The sequence below is a fragment of the Bactrocera neohumeralis genome, chromosome 6, assembly GCF_024586455.1.
Source record: "Bactrocera neohumeralis isolate Rockhampton chromosome 6, APGP_CSIRO_Bneo_wtdbg2-racon-allhic-juicebox.fasta_v2, whole genome shotgun sequence".
NCBI lineage: Eukaryota > Metazoa > Arthropoda > Insecta > Diptera > Tephritidae > Bactrocera > Bactrocera neohumeralis.
In genome coordinates, this window is record NC_065923.1 from 39,039,188 (window position 1) to 39,063,095 (window position 23,908).

Sequence of the window (23,908 nt, forward strand, 5' to 3'; positions counted from 1 at the left end):
AGTATCTGAAAACCAAAAACCTAAATTATTTAGTTTTGTGATAAATAAATACAGGTAATGATCGAAGGTTTAGTCAAAATTTTGATTTTTGACAAAATGGCGGCTGTTCAAAACAAAAATTCAGTTTTTCATGAAAATTTTTCACTTCAAATTGGCTTAAAAACTCGAAATTTTTGTCCAAAACCTTATTCCTTCGATCATTACCTGAAAAATATATCTGAGTAAGTTGTGTGAAAATTTCAAACCGATCGGCTTAGCGGTTTTGGAGAAATTTTGCTCACCGACTCTGAAAACACGGTTTTGAGATAAACGCGTATAAAGTTTCGGGAACGGCTATTCGGCATATTTCCGAAACTAATTTTCGGATCGATTTGAAATTTTCAGAGAATATTCTTGAATATATGTGCATTCAAACATAATGAAAAAACCACAAGTGGATATAACCCCTTAAAGTAAGCCACTTTATAGCCAAAAACTGTCCAAATTGGAACTAAACTACTTAGGTCCCCAGATACCGAAAATATTGGTCAATCTGTGAGATATATAATTGAAATTCTATGTGGGATAATCTTTTCCTAAAAATGGTATGTCTGTGTGTCAAAAACTGGTTGAATCACATCAATAATTCACGAAGCCCCATATAGCTAATGGAAAGATTTTCGAACCTCCAGGTGACTTTATACGCATATATCGCCAAATATTTAACATAGCAACTTTGTTCCTATTATGGATGAAATCGGGTGAAAACTTTAACTAGACCCCCTTAGTTTGTCATACCTGTCAATGTTTCCAAATTTTGGCAGAGCGGTAAATTTTCAACAAAATTTCGAGTTTTTCGGATTATAATGATTTTAATTTGTTTTCAATAAATAGTAAAATTCATGAAGAAGAAAAAATTTGCCTTAACATATCTAAATTTAACCATTAATATCTCGTAAATATGTGAAACTGTAAAGCTTAGGACCCTCTCGTTACAATCAAAAGCTCGCACTTGGAGAGCATTCCTTAGAGGTGTCTAAGAACAAATTTTTCAGAACACCAAGCAAAAAAAATATTCGTTATTTGCCCACCCTTGTATCGTATATACCTGTATATCACCAGCAAACAGATGCTAATATCAAATGTTTTCCATAAAGAGTTTAAACTACAAATGAAGTATTATGATCAAGAGCACTTCCTTTATAAACTCACATATTATTATCTTACTTGTAGTTACTTCCATATTTATACGAAAAGAGTTCATAAAAACAATATTAAACTGTACTGTAATTCACCGTCAATATTAAGCAATTAAGTAAAATAATTTAGTTTTAATATATCTGCATTAAAACTTTAATTGCAAGGCTCCCTCAAACATCTGATTATTAAAACACGCAAACACAAAGTCATCTTCTGGTGAGTCCACTGAACAAGCAATGAAATCTGTCAAAGTGTCTGGCCCAAAGTCAATCACGATGGCAAGAAAAACGATATGTGCGCACATACATAAATGGTCTAGAATGACAACTGTCATTTGTCTTACCCATTGATAGCCGCTGCGTATGCGTAACCCGCAGCTAAATTCAACTAGCACAATGGAACTCAGACGACGATAAGCTTCGTTATGGTAGACGACAATACCCAAGGACAACCGGCTGTCAGTCGCATTTCCACATGAACGGCAAACTATAAATACATATGCGTTACTCAACTATTGTACATTGAGTTACATATCCGGTGGCATAACCGGTGTATGCGTAATTATTCGTAACACAATATGTGTTTGTTATGTGTTAGCCACAGGAAAGCCATGAAATTGATGTGCGGTGAGCACAGAAGTACATAACTATAAGAAGCTCGTCGCTATGCTTTTGTTTGCCAGCTATTTGCAAACAAATATTATCCTTTCCGCAAAACTTTAAGTAAACTGTTGTGTTGCCGTTGATTGTGATTTCTATTAATGAACGTACGCAAATAATTGAAGCAGAAGAATGCAAGCGCTTTTGTCCAAGATTTCATATAGTCGCCTCAAGTTGACGGCAATTATTTCATTTTACTTGTGCAGAAATCTATACTCTCATACGTGTTTTAAGCAAATGAATTGATTGGTTATGAGTCCATTTGAGCTAACTGACGTTTATTGCATATTTAGCTTGATCGCAGCCCCAGGCAAACAGCTTTCACAGTATTTGTCACGTTCCGTTATAGTTGCAATATATTGAATATGCGAGTACATACTTGTATAATATATATATTTATATTATCGTAATATTCCATATTTGCCAATATATTGGTGTTTACCGGCATTTGATTGCTTCTTTGCTGCCGCAAGCCACAATTACGTATGTGAAACTTTCCTTGGATTTATTGCATATGAAAATATTATCATATAACTGTATACAAATATACAATTGTGCAAATGAATTTATGTGAGTTTCCTCTACGAAATGTTGTTTTCACATTATTTTTGTTGGTATTAGCTTAGACACCTAATTGTTCAGTTTATGGGAAATAATGTTATGAAAGATAAACTGTTTGAAATCCATTTTTATTGAAGTGAATTTTTAATTTCATACATTGCATACATATGTACTTTACATATTGTAATTAATAAAATAAAGTTTTCTGTTTTTCAAGTTAAACATTATATTGATGAAACCTGTGTAAAACATGCCCTTAAGTAAAACGGTCTCTTCTTTGCACTGAAAAGCTTTGGAATAGCATCTATAGAATCTTCTTTATATAACCCATTCGACAAAAAGAGCTAACAATTTTCGCTTTTTATTCCTTGCTGTAAATTCGTCCTTTCACATTTTTCCGTTCCTTCATTTATGCAACTGTCAATCCACCTTTAAGGTGTTACATGGCTTTCACGGTTTCCAAAAATCGATATTTTATTGTCTTCTTTAATTCTATAATATCTCTAGAATGTTGTCCTAAATGTTCAAATTGGAGATACAACCTTGGAAAGGTGAGTACGCGAGCTCAGCTATATAGACACTATACTCAACTTTAAACGCGTTTTTCTCGAAACTATGTTTTCAAAGTCGGTTGCTAAGATTTCTGCGAATCATTTTACCGAACTTTATGAAAATTTGCACAAATCTTCCAGATTTAACTTACAAAGTCTTGAACGAAGGAATTTTATACCCTGAGAAGAGTCGAAATCAAATGCTTCTGTGGAAGACTTTTTCATTTGACGAAATATTTTCAAGAAATTTGGCATGATTATTCTAAAGTCTTTTAAAAGAACTTAAGGAACGAGAAGAATGAACGAACAAAAAAAGGAACGACTTAAGGTAAAAGGAAAATTCCTGAGCATCGTTTACGATCTAACCCAAGAGTATCTAAATGTGGTTACCAAGTGGACAGAAAGAAATAGATTAGTCATAAATCCAAATGAAATTGAGCTAGTTTTAATTACCAGTAGATGCAAAAACCCCGATATTACTCTCCCCTCGATGGGAAGCACTATTCTTCAGCCGGTGGCATATGAACTAACTCACAGCAACATCTCCTGACGGTTTCTTCTCGGCGCACAGCGAGAGATTTGTGGGCAGGGCAAAGCCGTTGGAGAAGGGGTACAGTGACCTTTATCTTGGATGTATCGAGTAAGTGGTGCAGTTTTCTGTCGGGAGCTCTGCATCAACTCTAGTTTCAGATTACCAGACGTCTTTCAAGCGGGCTGCTATCAAGACAGCAGTAGATGTTCTGCTCCGGAATGCAGCTTCCTTCAGAGTGGTGTGCATTCACTTTGAGCTCGCTGACTGGGGTCGAGTCGGGTCAACAATCAGAACTTGTGCGACTTTCCACAATTATAAATGTTCTGACTAGGCGCTGTTCAATAGGTTTAGACGTGATGAGGCTTTTAACCTCTTCTGTCGGACGCTCTTTGCCAAAGCTGTATGGAGGGAGGCTAGGTGGAACTTGTCCCGTCCTACCCTATTGCTTAGCTTTCACTAGCCTTAGGCTGAAATATTTCGATCAACCGTTAGGAGTTTATGGGCAACATAAAGGACCAGGTGAGATTCATCAATTTTGGATCAACCTCACGACCTAACCTAACCTAATGGTGCAATCTTGGGAGAAATTGTTCAGATCGGATCACTATAGTATAAAGATGCCATACATAATCAAGTACTTGTAGCGATTTTTTGTATTTGTTTAGTTTCTTGTCTCGTCTACCATAGCGACTTGTGTTAGATTTTCCAAAGAATTAGTAGACTTCACAGTATTTTAGTTAAAGTCTTTTAAAGTTTTGAGTTTTTTTTGGCTTAAATATGGTGCTTTTCTCATATCTTTCGTGATTTTAGAACCCTTTTAAAGACATTTCGGGAAGTTCTTATATGACAAAATCTAGAATTAAAAAAAGTTTAAGTTTTCCATGCCTAACTTATAGGCTAATTATATTAGAAAACAAAAATATATCAAAACGATTATTGACCGCCCTCATTCAAAGGTTAAAAAAGAAAACGATTCTCAGCAAAAACATATTTTTTATTGCTATTATATTTTACTTTAGTTTAAATTGAAAATGAGCAAACTTTTTCCCTTTTATTCTTATGATTTTTGTCTCATAATATTTTATTTAAGTCCATTTTAGTGATTGAAATTTAATATCATATCTTCTTCTCTTCCAGGTAAGCCTAAGCAATTGCAAATCTTTTGTAATGGTAAGCGTGAACACAAAGTTTATTTCTCGTTTCTACATACATGCACATATATGTATATACACTAGAGTATTCGTCAAGTAATTGGCACAGCAGCCAAGTAATTGCGACACAACCAAGCAGCACATCATTAGATATTGCTATCTTGAACATGAAACCGCAGCGCAGACAAGCTAATGATAATCATACGCCCCAGTGCTTCGCTCGTTACAACAAACCAGCAGCAATGCAACACATCTACACTGCTACACGGTTATTTATGTGAACCGCAAAACAACAACAAGTGAAGCGCTGAGGCAATGACGACAGTAGTTAATAAGTGGTATCTTAATGTACGACTAAGCAATCAAAAAAAAAATCAAAATATTCATATGAACCAGGGGGAATAAGGGGTAGACAAGATGCGGGTAAATGCAATACGACTAATTTGCCACATTGTTGAAGCATATTGCATGCAGCCACGCTTGTGTTGCGCTGCCAAAAGTTGGTTAGTTGGTTATAAGTGCAATAGAAAGAAATTTGTCGGAAATTATCATCATTAAGTGCAGTCGCTGTGAGTGAGCTAAGTCACGGTGTGATGACGACGCAACCACAACATTGCCAACATCATCAGCAGTAGACGTGCCAACGTTACGGCCACCAGCAGACTGTCACCGCCGCCGTCACCAGCAGCAGCAGCCAAATGAACTGTTGCAGATATATCTGTAACCATATACCCGCATATGAGCAAGAGTAGAACCCCTCGCATGCACGGTTTCCCGCCGGCATTTATTACTGCAGCGCAGCATCTTTACGGCGACGGAAAGTTTCCTTCCTTCTCGCTTTTAACGTACTTAAATAGCTGTAAGTTGAACCCAAGCAGCAGCCGCTTGTAGAATACATAATATGTGTATACATATATGGATCGTGATGCGAGGCAGAATTCACAGTAACACCATTAAATAGTGACACAAATGAGCGCGCAACCGCCACAAGCACTTGACACAAATGGGCAAACGCACACACATACACATTAGCATTTGTTAAAATGCATGCAGTGGAATGCCGATGCATTCACCTCAATCGCTACAGGGATTACATAAGCCGTTAAAGGGTGCGCTGCTCATACATATACAAGTATAGAGTGGTTGCCTGCCACATGGGCGCTCCCCGCACACACGCTTTCACCGCCGACCTTCTCCGGCGCATGTCTAATTTGCAGGTGTGCAGCCTTGTCGCAATGCATTGGCATTTGCTCTGCAATGACAAGTTTATCAAGGCACATTCACACACACACATACACACGCCCGCATGTTTCCGCTTCACTCACCTTTCTTTTCTTTGCCACCTACATTTCATTACCCTTTAGAAGTAATTTTCCATATGAACTGTAATTAAATTATCCTTACTTTTAGTGTAGTGTGCATTAAGCTGCACATTTTGTGGTTATGTTGCACGCTGCACATTGCACACAGCTCGCGGTTGATTGCTGATTGCCACGTGTGTGGTAAGTAATGCATTGCTTTTCATATTTTATACATTTATAAACAAGCGTGTGAGTGCATTTAATGAGCTTTGTGTCTAAATGCCTCACCGTCAACCGGACTGACCTTTTTGGAGTGCATTCACCGCTTGTTGACGCCTCGCAATCGCTTTTTTGTTTGACTTCAGTTGTATTTAAAGTGACATTAAATATGAAAGTTCATCCAAAAACCATAATAAATACTGCAGAAAATTTATATCCCCAACTTAGGGTAGTAAGCTTAACTAGAATATTGTCAAAGTTTCATGATGTTTCTCAAGTTAGTGCTCTCAACGCGAACTTAATTTTTTTACAATGGTAAAAGGTGACAAGTGTTAGGTCTAAACGTTGTCATAAATGTTATAAGTGTACCACAAAACCAACAACCCCTAAAACATCATGAAAACTTTGGAAATTGTCTTGGGTGATCGTAAAATGAAATTGAGTGACTTAGTTAGCATCGGTGCCAGCTCCAAGGTAGTAAGAGCGAGTGAGTCATTTGCTGCTTGAACTTATATTTGGCACTGATTAGAGCTGTTAAGTACGAGTGTTTGTGATATAGAATGAAAACTGGATACATAAAGATAAAGCTGGTTGTCCGCTGAAGAGTGGACGACTTTTCATAAGCGGTGCCAGTTTCTCCGAGAACTGTCAGGTTAAATCTAAACAGCAACTTGAGTTAGCTGAGATTTCTGACTAAGTATTAACACGTCAACTGAAAAGTCTCCAGCCTATCATAGTAAAAATGCATTTTTAATTTTCAAAATTCTTTCTTTTATTCACCATAGTTCCCTTCACGGGTGATACTGTGATTATAGCGACCCTCCAACTTTTCGATACCATTTTTGTTGTAAGATTTGTCTTTTGCTTCAAAATAGTTCTCAGTATTGGCGATCATCTCTTCATTCGATGAAAATTTCTTCCAAACGAGCATTCTAATGAGATCTGAGAACAGAAAATAGTGGTTGTGGGCCAGATCTAGGGAATACGAGAGATAAGGAAAGAATTCAAAGCCAAATTCAAGGATTTTTGCTATCGTTTCACTGACTTGTAGCATGCTGCATTGTCTTTGTGAAAACTTTTTTTTCTTCAAATGCGGCCCTTTTTCGGTGATTTCATTCTTTAATCGGTCCAATAACGCTATGTAATAGTCGCTGTTGATGGAGGGACCATCCCAAAATACAAACGCCATAACCTTACCAGCCACTCGGATGACTCTCGATTGGACTTCGGAGTGAAATAATGGCGCCATGTTTCATCTGTTGTCACAAGTCGATTCAAAAACTCGAATTTCTTTCGCTTGAACATCTCCAATAGAATCCAAATAAAATTGACCAATCCAAACTTTAGTTTCAACTGTACTTTTCCCGAAATTCCTTTCTATCCATTTTTTACCATAAGAACAGTTTCTTCACTCAAAATGGCATAATTCATAAACTAATGATTTGACATCTGTCAAAAATATACAATCGTATGGATTTAACTGTAGTAGCGTGATACTGGGAAGTTTTCATTTGACCTGATACTGTAGGGTATATGAGTTGTCCTGATTATGAATTTGAGTTCAAAAAATTTTCATCACCAACAGCTTTTGTTGTCCTTTCAGTAAATGGTGGTAATTTGACATCTACACCCCTTGACCACAGCACAAATCATCCAACGTGTTAGGAATGTTTACTAGGATTTTCGGTTTTAGCAACCCAATTTAGCTTTTAATAAAGTTCAAGCATTCTCTTGGTCTCTTGGTTTTCTTGTTTCGTTTGAATACAGAGTCGGTTCTAAAATATCCTTAGCTTCTCTTAGATTTAGCAGTGTTTTCTTGTCAAAACTAATAACAATAACTTTGTTAAGATATTACATGTTTCCTCCTTCTTCCTGTACATACCGAAATAGCGCTCAAATTTTCAAAAAGATTGGTGCAGTAGTTTTGAAGTTAGGAAAGGTACCGACTTTGAAAACGTGAGTTGTGAGGAAACGCTATAAAGTTAAGAAATCTGATGTAAAATGTTCATAAAACAAGAAAAAACGTTAACTTCGGCGGCACCGAAACTAATATACCCTTCACAGGTGCATTTCTTTTAGTAACTATGTGTTCAGTTTGTATGGAAGCTATATGCTATAGTAATCCGATCTGAACAATTTTTTCGGAGATTATATTATTACCTTAAGTAGTAATCCATGTCAAATTTTGTGAAGATACCACGTCAAATGCGAAAGTTTACCAAAGTTTCCCTTGTTTCCGATCGTTCGGTTTGTATGGCAACTATATGCTAAAATGACGTTTACAAAATTTCAAAAGGATATCTTAAAATCTGAGGGACTGGTTCGTATATATACAGACAGACAGACGGATATGGCTAAATCGACTCAGCTCAACATACTGATCATTTATACTCTATATATACTTTATAGGGTCTCCGACGCTTCCTTCTGGGTGTTTCAACCTTCGTGACAAACCTAATATAACCTGTTCAGGCTATAAATACTCACCAATTCATCCTTCGTTAATTTTGCGCCAAAGTTCTTGAGATATTATTCGCTCATTTAAGTCAAAATAAAAAAATCGGAAGATATATGTAAATTTTAAACTCTACTTACTCCTTAAGGGGTTAGGGGTAGTCAGAGGCACGAAAAAATGAGAATTTTCAGTATTTTTTTTTTTGCTATTAAATCGTGTTATTTTACAAAAGTAATAATATGGCATTATTAAAGAATGTGTTGACTTGAAGTCACGAATATTTCAAAAAAAAATAATAATTTCCAAAGTTATAGTTGTTTGTGTTGACCCTGTTCCAAAAAAAGGTACTTGCGGTGACAACCATAAGTCCTTGGAGATTCATCTAAAATCAATCGGACAAAAAAAATTAGTTTTATAAATACTTAGATAATCCTGGGCCTGATCGAAGGATTTTATTTATTTTTCAAAATCAACAAAATAGCGGCCTCAGGAAATTTTTTTCTAAATTTTTGCGAAAAAATCAACAGTTAATTGGTCTTTAAAAAATCGAAATTTTTGAAAAAAAAAATACTTCGATCAGGCTCGAGTTTATTATGTATTCTAAAATCTGTATAGATTTTATTAAAATCTACTGAGCGGTTTTCGAGTTACAGTTGTCGCCAGTTCAAAAAATATAGTTTTGAGAAAAACGCGTTTAAAGTTTCACACTAGCGCTTTGAAGCGCCCGAACTTTCTTTGTTATTTCTCGAATAACTCAAAAACTAATTATCGGATCAACGTGAAATTTTCAGAGAATATTTTTAAGATATTACACTTAACGAAAATGCAAAATTAATTTTTTTGAAAATTCTGACTACCCCTAACCCCGTAAGGCTGGCTTGCAAAATTTAATTTTTTTTCATTAAAATAACTTTACAGAGCAGAACTGTCGAAAATCGAGTGTTACGTGAATGGGGAAAATGCGCTCTGCTCGGCTTTAAGCGCCCACTCTGCGAACACCCCTGGACTTTATTAGTAGTAAGTTTTCATTTAACTGCCTCAACCCTCTACTTACTTTATTTTAAAGCCTTACTGTTTTCCTTGTTTATGTTATTACAAATGTCACTAGAGCAATACCACACATCTTCACACATATCTGCTTACTTCTGCTATATACATATTATAAGTATATACATATTTATATTTTCGGTGTCATGTGAGTCAATATTCGCTCATTAAGTGCACTGCATCAAGTGCCACAAACAATAGCAGTATCCTGATAAGCCGCAAAGTTGCTATTGGTTGCTATTGAAATGTACTCCGTAATTGTGTTATTGTTTTTGTAGCCGTGGTATGGTAATATGCGCATATGCGAGGATAATTGTAATTGTGACAGTCAAAGTTCATATTTCGTTGGCAAATATACGAAAACATATCATATGTCTTCCTAACACACTTGGGCATTTCAATGCAACACTTAAGTATTTATAAAGGGTGTGGCAACGTGTTGCATTAGATTCGATGCCTTTAATGAAATATTGGTGTGTAAGGTTATAAAATATTTTTTAAAACTTTAAGCTATGGGATTAGTCGCTTCAAATAAATTGAAAATTTTGTGCGATTTTAAAAATTATTATTACACTTTTTAAAAAATATTTTTTGTATCAAACTTATTTCAGCAATGATTTTTTTTAGTTTAAAATATTTTTCTATTTGCAAGACATTACATTTTTTTTCATAAAATGTCTGCTGAAAAGCATTGCATTTGTATTTCTCAAGTTACTTGACTTCAAGTAAAAAAATTTTAATTTACTTTCATATTATTAATGAAACACCCTGTACTTGTGTATGTTTATGCTTTTGTTTAACATATTTTAGATCCCTTTGTATGTAAATTTCGAATGTGAATGTTTTGTTGACTCAACTCAAACTCTTCCGCCATTGTGGCGAAATGCTATTTGTGTGGCGTGTGGGCGTTTCCGCTAATTAAAAGCATCACGTCACTTTGTTTAAAGTTTACTTTAGCAACATTTCATCTAATTGAAGTCTGCAAGTTGCGAAGGAATAACGGTGAAATTCCCTTAACGCTAATTTAACAGGACTAAAACTATCTGGTATTACAATATGGAAATGGAAATATATTTGCTGTCGTTTATCCAAAAAAAAACCAAATTGGGACTCGGAGCAGAAATTTAATTAGATTCAGAAAATGAAATGAAAGTTTTAATTAGTTTCAGAAAATGAAAACACAAATATAAAGAAATATGTTTAAGATATAGTTTTTTGATTTATTTGGAAAGATTATTGATTCGGGTGAGAACTTTTATCAACAATTTGTTTCTCATAAAAAATGAAATATTCAATTATAATTCACAGCAAAAAACTGCTATTAGCGAGAAACGGAGGAATGGAAGTTATAAAGAAATATCGTTTGAGAAATGTTAAGTCCGTGAGAAGTAAACTGAGCAAAATAAAAGAAAATGGCATATTCTATGAAAGTATATTCATATATTTGTAAGTGTTTAGAATTTACAGAAACACATCTTCAAATTTGTTAACTAAGTTAGATCTTTTTGAGTTATATGCAAACGCTTAGAGAATGTGTTCTGATAAACGCATATTCAATGCTCACTAACAGGATTCTAAAAGTGTTCGACCCAATCGTTTCCTATGTATCTGAAAATATAAAGGATGTTCAAATCAACTTTATGTAAATAAAATACGCATGTTTCTTCAGCCAAGCATATTTCTTGGCTTTTTCGATTTCGGTCATAGAAACTTAGTTGTAAACTTTATTCATGATTTTAAAATATTTAACTTATTCTTCAAAATTTATGTCGTCTCTTGTTTTTTCCAAACCTGGAAACAGTTTTTAAAGTCAATTTTCTTCAATGTCTTCAATTGACTCAAAACCGTTTCCTCGGAGCGGTCAACTGAGTTTTCTGAATAATCAGAAGTCACACGGAGCTAAGTCAGGCAACTACGGCGCTATTGGTTGAACTCACGAATAATCAATGCAGTATGCGATGGCGCATTATCGTAGTGCAAAAACCAAGAGCCATCGATCCATATCAAATAGTATTTCTTGTGGACAGGTTGGCCGGTCGGAGTTAATTTGGAGTGTAGCAGACCTCGATTATCGAAGCACGCTGTCAACATTAATTTTTTACTGATTTGTCGTGGCTTTTTAGGCTTCGGCTCACCTTTGTCATGAATAACACGTCTCATGACATCCTGGTAGTCGGAAAATATTGTTTCACAAACGTTAACGCTACGCTGTTTCTCGAAAAGATTGAGTGGTTTGGAACCGACTATGCTTACACTTTTCTTGTACTCAAATGATATTTCAAAATGATTTTCACTGACCCTTCCGATATTCCAACGAAGCCTTTTACGACTCAGATTGAAGTATCTCCAAAACATACGTTTTGGACGCATCAACCCTCACTTCAGATGTCGAAACGTGTCGAACTCATAGTTTATTTTTTATGAACGAGAATAAAAATAAATCATTTGGTGCCGGACTATACGGTGTGTGAAATCGCTGTTTTGTGTACTCAAAACTGCATTTACTTCAATCAATGTCTGAGAGCTGAAGAGTGATCCATCTTCGGCGGTTGGTTTTTCTGATTTCTTGAAAGACAACTGGCAAAAGAATGGTTGTATACCACTCCGAATTTACTGTTCCGCGTTGATGTTAACGTAGTTTTTTAACATTTCTTTTAACCAATCGGCACCTGCTTTTTTTGAGCGAATGACAAATTGTGTGGGATCCAAGGTGAACAAATGTTCATGTAATACATATTGAATGTATGCTGATCTCGCTAATGCCTAGAGTTGTGTTAATCTCACGATAGATCAGGTTACGATTTCTCAATATCAGTTTGCGAACAGCATCAATGGTTTATGGAACAACAACAACTGATTTTGAATTACCTTCAACGAAATTCGTGTGGGAGTGATCTTTGACCTCGATTAAATTCACTATATCATGGATAACCGCTTCTCTTTGATGGAGCTTCATCGCCAAAAGTTTAATTATTGTCCTCGGTACACTGTTGCAGAGTTAATCCAAGTCGAAATAATCGCGCGAAAATGTCGGTGATTTAATTCCAACTTTTAACTGAGCTGAATATTTTAAGTCACTGTAAACAACACAAACAGCGCTCGTAGGTCAAAACGTTCTAAGTCAAATATGTAAAAATTTACGATAAAGTTGTGAGTTGCCATATTGCAACAATGGATTGCCAAATCCCGAAATATAAAGAGCAACCTACGTATTTCTGACTTGTTTGATGGTTTACTGCAGAATCGGTAAAGCTTGGTATTTTGAGACGTTTTTAAAGCCTTTCATGTAGTAATATATCAACTCAACAAAAAATTAAATATGAAAGGAACTGTCCTGATATTATAATAATTTGACAATTCTAGCAATTTATATAAAGTTATCAATAATATATGACATAAATTAAAACATATAAACTTTAAGAAAGTAGTTGAATCAGCTACAATATCACCGAATTAAATATTTTATTTTGTCTCCAACTTCCTAATGACTCTACCCGCATCACATTGCGCCGCACCCAGTCCAACCGCCCTTTCCGCATCGCGTAGCAGCCTTGCGGTTACGGCGTCAGCAAGAAAAATGGCGCCGAATACAATAACTCCTACGCAGTAAGCTAAGGAACCGTTTTAAAAGAGTAATCGGAGTTCATCGACCGCATATGAAAATTTTTCAATTGAATGAATGTGGGAGTGAATTGAATGAGTTATGAGCAAACTTAGCTGCAAGCGTTGCATGCTCGCTCGTGACTTTAAAAGCCACATAAAAGTGTAAAACTTTTGCCGCCACATTAGTTTAGCTTAGTTTGACTGCTCGGCTGACAAACGGCTTCAGCTATGGCAATGGCTTCGCCGGAACTACATCTCGCTGAATGACAAAGGCTTTGCGGTGAAATGTCCTTTTCCTTGCCTTTGCGCGGTTACCCTTTCTAAGCATGGCTTTTGATTCCGAGATTCTGGTGGAAGGTGCTATTCTGTTTTTCTATAAGTTGTAAGCGAAAATAAGGAAAATTAATTATAAGAAAACGGCAGTCATACTCTAGTGAAAAAAGTGAGTACTTTTAATGAAGTAGAAATGTTTAATAATTCCTACGTGATAATATTTGACTATGGAAACAATAGGAGCGTTTATCGCTATTCTACAGGCGTCTTCATTAAGGACTATGAAGTGGCTCCTAATTGTAATTCTCGCTATTTCGCGCTATGTGAGTATGAGACAAAAGTTGCAGAAAATGTTTAATGATGTTAAGAGGTGAATTATAAAATGATTTTTCCTGCTTTTATTTTGGTGCATTGGCATACTCCTCCGGAATAAAACAGGACGCAGATGGAGAAGCTATAGACCTGTCAGAACACGAATCTCCGGATTATAACTGGATGTATCTTGATGTCTCCCATCGATCATCTTCATAGTGAGGCCAGCACTTCTTCTCTAAAACAGTATCTACTCGGCTGTTTTCGCAGAAATGGTCAAAGAAAATGCGAACTATTTAAGATGATGAAAGTGTGAAGCACAAAAAAAAGCATAAAATTTGTGATTTGTGATAAAATGTTGAGTCAGGTGCTTGAAACGGAGCCGCCTCCTACTAACAGCAGGAGAACATGCCTCCAACTCGTGGGCGCAAGTGAACAATATACCGTCCAAATTTTGTAAGCGACCTATTTCCGACAGGCACAGAGCCTATTAACACCTTCATTGACTTCCTCCCAGTGTATGGCGAACTTGGAATGTAAACAAAACCGATAGAAAAGGACCATAAATCTTTCGCAGAACCTTTCTCTCGAAAACTCGCCACGTCGACTCATCAGTTGTTGTCATGGTTCAAGCCTCTGCACCATATAGCAGGAAGGGTATTATAAGTGACTTGAAGAATTTGGTCTTTGCTCGTCGAGAGAAGACTTTACTTATCAATTGCTTACTCACTCCTGTTAGCAAGAGTTATTCTGCGTTGGATTTGGAGGCTGACGTTGTTGTTGGTGTTGATGCTGGTTCCAAGACGAAATTATCTACGACTTCGAAGTTATGACTGTCAACAGTGACGTGGGAGCCAAGTCGCGAGTTCGACGACTATTTGTTTGATGATAGGAGTTATTTTGTCTTGCTTTCCAGACCCATTTGCTTTGCTTCCTTGTCCAGTCTGGAGGAAGCAAAACTAACGGCGCGGGTCTGAGTACTGTAGCAGGTTAAACACTTATTTATTCAGAATATACCCTGATACATCAAATACGTACATATATGTTCTGCATGCAATGAGTACCCCATGACTATCTCTTTGCATGCTCAATGAAACCAACTAAATAACTCATCTGTTTCTATGGTCCGAACCCGTCGAAACAACTCGTTCCTGCGCCTACCGTTAAGTGATTTCGACAAAGGTTAACTTATTGCTTTCCCCCAAGCAGGGTCTGCGTAACCGTTACAAGAACAGCAGCAACAACGATCACCACAGAGCCTCCTTCGGAGAGATGAGTCTCCTTCACGAAGGTGAGCCTTCATTTCGATATCTCGTTTATAGTGGTCTTGAGTTCGCTGACTGTGCGAGCAATAACTGAGGAGCCGGCAAGTAAGATCATTCTTGTTTCAATATCTTTAGACAGGAAACCATGCAAAGTTTTATTGTCTGCATGCGGTCTTATACAAAAGGGGGTAAACCTCGCGTTAGCGCTGGTTGAAGCTTTTCGCGGCTGCACGGTCTGACCCAGAGAAAACCCTTGAGATTCATTTCAATGACCTCAGTACTACTACTTGCGCTCAGTAACATTCATCTTGCCTCTTTGATTACAAAAACAAAAAAATATTAGCAGCAACTATTTTATCGATTTTTATTTTTTTTTATTTTTTTTAATACCATTCAGTAAAATTTTCCATTGCCACTGTAACGTCGGAAACCATTTCTGAAGTAATTAATTGTTCGTCAGCTTAATTCCGCTTCAATCATGACATTCAACATTTTATCACAAATCACAAATTTTATTGTTTTTTTTTTGTGCATCACACTTCCATCATCTTAAACAGTTCGCATTTTCTTTGACCATCACGCCGCTCTCGCATTAATTCCCCGCCAAAACTTTACCTTTCATCTTACGTTTCGGTATTTTCTCTTCGTTGCTGTCCTTCCATCATTTTCTCATTATGTTATAATTAAATGCGATTCCGTCCAATTAGTTTCAGCTCGATTAATGCGAATGAAGTGTGTTGGGTATTTGGTGTGCGTGAGCTGTGCTTTGTCCAATATTATATAGGTATTTACTTACTTTAAGCCTCACACTCCTCCTAGATATACAGTTCAAGGATACTCGCACACTTCAGCTTGAAGTGCTGATAGCTGCGACAGGAATGACTAAATGCGAATGTACGAATGAGTGCACAAATGATGTGCTGCTGTGGCATCATCGTTGGAATTGCCAATAAAAAAGCAGTGTGGAGTGACACTATTTCGCTGCCAAGACCTCCGCCGCCTTACATTATTGATTGCACAGCCAATCAACCGACCTACATACACACATACCTATGTATATACAGAGTTATCTGTAAGAGTGTGAGTTTGAGGGCGGCCATCAGAGGGCACTTGATTTATTGTGTTAAGTGTTTGCGATTCGTTTGGTCGTCTCTTTGCGTGCCTGTGTGTCTCTGATACTTTCCACATTTCCTCATCGTCTTAATTTGCTTATTACTGGGCTTCGGCGTTTAAGTAGTGAAACAAATAAAAAATTAAATACAAATGGACGCGTTGTTCTGGTAAGAATTTGTAATACTGAAAATTAATGTCAAAATAAGTTCAAATAATTGGTTCGAGATTTCGTAATTACATGAATAAAAGAAGCAATTTTGGGATGAGACTCGAAACACATCGAAATGTGCTTAACGGTCATTAAATATTAATAATATAATATCTACATAAATCAAGTATGTTCACACTTGCGATTGATAATGAAGTATCTCGGCAGTCCAGTATATGGAGCCGAAACTGATATTGGCCATCTCAACAAATTTGGAATGGACTCCAATCGCCTTGGCGATTTATTAGAACTTTCAAGTAGCACAACGGACCGGCGTTCTAAGCTGTCCAAGTAGGATCCTTCTTAGGATCGACCTCTTAACCTAACTTAACCAACCTGCGATTCATAATTTATAAATTGGAATAAAAATAAATCCAATATTTTTGCATTAATTGGAAGTTTTATTTGGCATAGTTACAATTATCCGATTTTGTTGAAATATACACCTGTTCAATAACCTGTTAGGAATTACTTACAGTCGATTTTCAAAAGTTTTCCTTAAGGAAGATTTAGTAATCACGAGGCTTCAAATCCAATAAGGTGCCCAACAACAACCCAACCTTGGTCCCGGCAATTCTTCTGAGAAGTCACTATCTATTCGTGCGGTCAATTCCTGAGTGATTGCTTACCTCAGACGTTCCATTTGTTGACAGTATAGTAGATACGGATAAACAGTTTGGCCATAGAGAATGAGCTAATAGTAGTTGATTTCCCGCAAACCTGAACAAAAACAGAGCAAATTCTTCCTCAATCAACAGTCAATCAGGGTTTGGTCACCATTTGAGCCAGCTCACCGCAATTCGCCCTCCACCATTCTCGTTTGTCGTTGTCGATGCTATCAGTAACCATCTACTTCAGACATCGATCGATTTTTTTGTGAATACAGATGGAAATTCGGTGCTTTAGTACTCTTGAGTTAACTTGTGTGGCACCCATACTTAGAGCTTCTTTTATATTAATTCTTATTTGAATGGTTCCAAGTGATTTTTTGTGCCATGTTTAGCTTTTAGCTAGAGGAAATGCATTTTCGGCATCAAAATTTCCTGGGCGGTTCTACAAAACCAAGTCCCTTGCAAGTCTACATCTAGACCATAGTGTCCGAGAAAGTCGGCGGCTGATATGACCTGTGAGGCGTCTTCTATAATATTCCATAGGAATTCACGGCGTAAATTCAGGTTTAACCTCAGGATGACTTCGCCGTAGCTAAACACAGGAGAGCCATTAGTGCAACCAATTAAAAAATGCATGTTGCGTTGCCACCAAATTTAACGTGGTACCAACAAAGGCTGTGTAGATTTCGGTCAACGGATTTGTTGCTGAAGCGGTCGCTACCCTAAAGCAAACTGACTTGCTTTGACACAGTGGCAGTTTCAGCTGATTAATTGAAAATTTCTCGTAATGACTGAGGTTCGGAGCTAATACTACACACATCGCCGTCTTTCAATGCCAGATATTCGGTGATGGAATCCTAAATTTTGACCTTCTCACTGATTGCAACGTTGGTGGCGATGATAGCTGCCTGCATTTAAGGCGGAAATAGGCTCACCCAGAGGTCATGGAGTATGCTTTCGCTTAGCGCTGACCCTGCAATGCGCCGCATCTCGCAGTACAAGTCGCTAAGTCGGCGATCCCCTAAAGAGGAAGTATGAAACTCAATTGAAGAAACTATCAATTGAGTTTCACACTTCAAGATATAATAGTACAGTTGTACAGTTTCTTTTTTTATATTGCGTGATAAAAGAGCAAAGATAGTATATACTTATTATCCACTAGCGGCACAAGAAACCCATAAACGAATTTTTTACAACCATGCTTCATAGCTTAAAAGTATCCTTCAATTTAAAAGTCAATGCTTCCAAGCTTCTTAAATTTAAAACACACAAGCCCTTAGCATGGCTTGGTAGACTTTCATTTTTTCAGTTCGTTTTTTGTAAAGAACCGTACTTAAGTCTTTATCCTATTGGATTTTTTACTTTTGTCTGTATTTTAAAATTCTTTGACTCTCAAAGTGTAAGCACAATGGCTACGACAGACTGCAAACTACATCTGTCAAATATTAAAATACACACGTTCTTATGTGTTATTTCGACAGCTGCACGACTACACGACTGCAGGCCGACAGTTGTCGTTCTCGCTAACTTCAAATTGCTCCTATTTTTGCCAACGACAGTACGACGACAGTAGAGTTGACAGTAGAATGGAAGATAGAAAGAGGAGGTAGAGTGGTGATGCCACTAATATGTAAAATGTAAAATTATTCACAGCTCTAACAAACTTGATGTTATTTTACAAATAAAAGCTATATTATAGCTCTATTATATCATTTGTAATAACAATTGATAATTTAAAGCAAAAATATTTATTTCTATTTTTTGCATAAAAAATTTCTTTGAACTTAAAATTTCTTTGGCCACAACGAAATTGTGTATATACAAAATGGACAACTGCGTTGTTTTGTGTTAACTTCTCAAAATGTGTAAGATGAACAACGACGTTCTCAGTTCACTGTCGTGCCGCTGCAGTCTGTCGTAGCCATTGTGTTTACACTTTCAGCTTTGAGATTAACCCAAGTGTTCTACTGTTCCGCCTCTTATCGTTTACTGCTTTTCATACGCTTCGTTTCTTCACATTACCGCAATCGGCATTGACTTTCGTGAAATTTCATTTTGCCACATTTTATTTGTATTGAATTTTATTTCATTTTCATTGTTACTTTGATTCAACATCATTACAGCAAACCAATATTCTCCTGTGTGATGACTCGCATTACAATGACGAATACGAAAATGAGTTATCCTCGTACAAGAGTTTGTCAACTCAGCACCAACCGAGTAGACTCGTCTATGAAGAGAAATATGTAGAGATTGAGAAATAATACCGTAAGACAATAACAATGACAAAGACGACGTCAGTCACAAGGACAACGAAGCGTTGCACTGAAACTCACACTCACACACAGCAATAACGGTAACAGGATATTCGTATTGACTTTAGGTTATACAATACAAGTGACTTATGGTATAATAAATCGGCGAAATTGTGCAATATAATTGCGCTTCGAAGGTAAACGAACGAGAAATATGAGTGGTGCTTCCGTTGTTGGCACAGCAAAGTGCTAAGACACGTCTTTACGTCCTTCACTAAGCTGGAAATTGATTCTTAAGTGGTAATATGTACGACTGTATCGTGAATTTTGCTTTTTCGCGGGCTCCGTGTTTTCGATTTTCGATTGTTTTGTGGCGTTATGTTGGTTTTGTACCACTTACTTATGGTAACCAGTTCGGCCATTTTGAATGATTACTTAATTTTTGTCAGCTGTTTTGCTTGGAAGCGTTTTGGTTCCTCTTCGAGTTTTTGCTTACTCCAAAAAATGGATCCGAGATTCTTTATAAAATTTTGTGTGAAAATAAAATAAATGGCGCGATTAGGTTGCTCAAAAACAAGATTTATCGGTGTGCAAAATGTTCTCAGAGGGTCGAGAAGATGTGAACGGCAGAAAGCGTGACAGAAGCCCGAGCACACCAAAAAAAGGCGAAAACACTAACAAGGTGAAGATAATAGTATTGGCCGATCGTCGAATCACCATCGGAGAAATTCATGAACAACTAAATATATCGATTGCCATTGTCCAGCAAATGTTAGAATCAGGTCGCGACGACGCAGATCTACTCCAGAAGGTCATATCATGTTCAATCTTCCCAATGTATGCTGCCGGAGGATCGAACAACGAGCTAAGTTAGGTCGAATGTGAAGGCTTTTCTAACAGTTTCTTCCATTTCAGGGGCGTCATGCATCATGAGTTCTTGCAAAGGGTCGTACGGTCAATAAAAAATAATACCTGCAAATTAAGAGCAATTCGGACGAAGCAGTCCGCCAAAATGCCCGGATTTGTGGAAGAACAAAAATTGACTTCCACTATGATAATGTTCTGCTCAAGTATCGTTGCTTGTGCGTGAATATTTGGCCAAAAACAACTAAGTATGGTGTCGCAGCCACCGTGCTTCTCAGACTTGACTCCTGTGACCAAAAAACGAAATTTTATGTGTTTTGAGGACTGAAAAAAACGCGGACAGGACAATAGATATGCATGAACAAATAAACACTTTCTTAAAAACTACCAAATGCGCGATGCTTTTTGAACAAACCTCGTGGTTATGGATATGTATATGTTTCCATCGCCTTTACGATTGACATAAGAGAAGTGAATTTAATAACTCTTTTGTTGAAAATCTCATTTATAGCCTTAACAATTTCTACAGAGATTCTTATGTCCAGCACATTATTAATTCATACAGCTTAATTGAAGCTTGAAAGCAGTTAGAATTCACAGAAAATTTGCATTAAGATGTGCACAGTTTTTCTAGCTGCCTAATTTCTTCGCTAAACGCCGACCCGATAACCCAAATTTTGCGCTACAACAGTTCTAATCAACAGTGCGAAAATAATGCATTTCCTATGCAAAAGTGGGTTGCTGGTTGTAATGTAAAATGAAAACGAAAATGAAAGTGCCCCTATTACGCATATCTGCTGATTTCACAATTGTACAAGTACTAGAAGTACAAGAATAAAGCACAGTGGTGCTTTCTCAAGTAGCAGATTTTCACAAATAATATATTTTTTATTCTTTTAATGTGGCTTTCCGGCAAAAATGCTGTGTACTTTTAAAACATTTATAACTAAGTCTGAATGCATACGAAATTTAAAGAAAAAGTACGTATTTTCATTTAAGTTTATTTTTAATACCATGTATCAGGTTTGTCCGGGGTAAACTCCTAAATTACTGAATCGATTTTAATAAAATTTATTACAGCGTTTGTAATTTGATTTAACTTAAAAGATACAATATATCTCAATATGGCCGCCAGTATGCCGGTGCAAGTCTTTTGAATGACCTCTACGTCTGCATAACGCTTTCCTTTCATGGGCAAATGCATTTTTCCGAAAAGGAAGAAGTCGCTCAGTGTCACATCAGGTGAATACGGGGAGTGGTTAATGGTTAAAATGTGATTTTTGGTCAAATAATCGTCCTTCGAATGTTGGATTCTGAGCAATTTTCGGTCGTCAGTCAATTTGTGCGGAACAAACCGTGCACACACCTTTTGTAAGCCCAAATGTTTGGTCAAAATGCGATAAATCGATGTTTTGGAGATGTTCAATTCCATTTCAATGAATTTCAATGATGATTTTGGCTGATTTTTGATGAATTCACGCACAGTTTTGATAGAATTTCCGGTGATCACGGATCGTCATTTATGTCTTCACGACCATTTTGAAAACGTTGAAACCACTCTTGCACTCTACTAGGGGATAGACAATCATCGCCATAAACTTGTTTTATCAATTGAAACGTTTCGGTAAAAGTTTTACCATTTTTAAAACAAAATTTAATGTTGGACAATCGATAAAAATAGCAGATTCTAACGCACCAGTCGACATATAAACCCTCAGGGGGTGCTATATTTAAAAGGTCCTGTCTACTTCGGAACGTATCTTGTACAATTATTTATGTAGCATATTTTCAAAATTAAACCTCAAGTATAAACCCCCTGGATTTTTATACCGGCAATAAATATATTGAAAAATTGATTATAATAGTATTTAATGTATACCATAGCTACATGAACGTGATTATGATCTAATATATTGTTTTGTCCGGGATAAACTCCTAAATTACTGAACCGATTTTAATAAAATTTATTACAGTGTGTGTAATTTGATTTAACTTAAAAGATAGGATATATCTCAATATCTAGCTTACCTCTCAATTATTTTAAAATTGGAATAATTCATAAATAAATAAAAAATATATATTTCTAAAAATAAGCATGTTTTCAAATTTAAAAAAAATATTAGCGCAAAATTCAGTATTTTTTCATGAAATAAAATATTTTCGAAATTAAATCTCAACTATAAACTCCTTGGATTTTTATGCTGGCAATAAATATATTGCAAAGTTTATTGTAATACTTAGTGTGCCATAGCCACAGGAAGTGCATTGACAACTATTTAGTTTTTCTTCTTTTTGACACAAATTCTGCGCAAAATACCCACTGCACAGTACCCAGCTAAGCTCCAGCAGCGCGCGTAGAATGACTTCTGTCAGCAAGTTTGTTTGCTTTGCGGCGCTGAAATCAAGTCGCGGCTTGTACGAGTAGTTTGAACTGCTTAAGACTTGTTGGAGTGCTGAATTTCGCTAACAGCAAAGTCCTTTAACATTCTGACGTAATTAGAATCGCATGTACACTCCCATTTCAACTAAAAATAAGTTGTTCTGCCCTTATATATGTTGGTTAATACATCTTGCTCTTCTTCGGCTCGTCTTGCTGCGTTTGCCTTACGCCATTACTGCGTATTTTGTACTTTTACAAAGTCGTTCTTCCGCGTTGATGAGTCTAATTAACGAACTTCAATCATTGCAGTTTTCTGCAGTGCTGCATCGCTCTTTAGCTCTACTTCGTTTACACGATTTTCTTGTTGGCTTTCCAGCAGCTTATTTGTTTTCTGCCATTTTTCTTTTTAGAGTGCGAAGTATTTGTGCAACAAAATGATTTCAATCAAGCCCTTTAGCTGCTATAATTTTGTAACTATCCTTTTACTTTAATATTTCGCTGAATTATGTACGCTCACTACGTTTAGCGCTTGTTTATTTCATTTTCTGTCCACAACTTTATTTTAATTAATATTTTTTGCAAAGTTTCGTTATTCATTTGCGTTTTCTTTTTTCTTTTTAGCCCAAGAAACGGCAATACAAGACAAAACACAAGATAAAGGTAACACAGAAACACTACTACACACATACATATTTACATTTATACTTATACAGTTACATATACACATACACATATTACATAATTAATTAATATATAATAAAAAAATAATTACATAATTACATACATATATGGGTAATATACTTTCCAGCAGTGGGGAACACATATACATATACTAGTAATAAAAATGGGCTTCCTCCGGTAAAAAACAGCATTTTTTCAAAAATTTTTTCTCATATAAAAAATGAAATATTTTATAAGAATTTTTTACTGTTACAATCATACACTATTAACAAAGAAAATTCTAAAATTTTCGGAAAATAATATTTTAAACTCTCTCATTGCAACGCCATTTCCGTTGACCCCGAGAAAAATACGTTTAAATCGGCGCACTAATCCTAGCTAGCCTCGAGCGCTCAAGTTCCTAAGACTGTATCTTCGAAACTAATACTCGGATGAACTTGAAAAGTTTAGACAATACTCTAGAAGTGTTGTAAAATTGAATAAGATAATAAAAAATTAATTCTTTGAAACCCATATAACCACATAACTTCACAACAATTAGTCGCACAATATTCAAGGCCACGTCACAAGCCCACTACGCGAGATAATGCGCTCACCAAAAGTTTAAGTTTTCAATAATTGATTGTTTCATTGGCTGTATTGCATGTAGCACCATCCTGTTGGAACCAAAGGTCGTCCAGATCAGCAT

At 36.3% G+C, this 23,908-nt stretch overlaps 1 protein-coding gene across 2 annotated transcripts in view; it reads left to right on the forward strand.

Annotated features, from left to right (window-relative positions):
• LOC126761944 (cyclin-dependent kinase 14) overlaps positions 1–23,908 on the forward strand; it is a 379,465-nt gene that overhangs the window by 281,644 nt on the left and 73,913 nt on the right. Inside the window, exon 4 of one of the 2 annotated variants that reach the window (XM_050478379.1) lies at positions 23,161–23,199. The exons of the other annotated variant lie outside the window; for it this stretch is intronic. Within the exon in view, the coding sequence (XP_050334336.1) occupies positions 23,161–23,199 (39 nt within the window). The remainder of the gene's footprint in view (positions 1–23,160; positions 23,200–23,908) is intronic. 2 annotated transcript variants of the gene reach the window in all.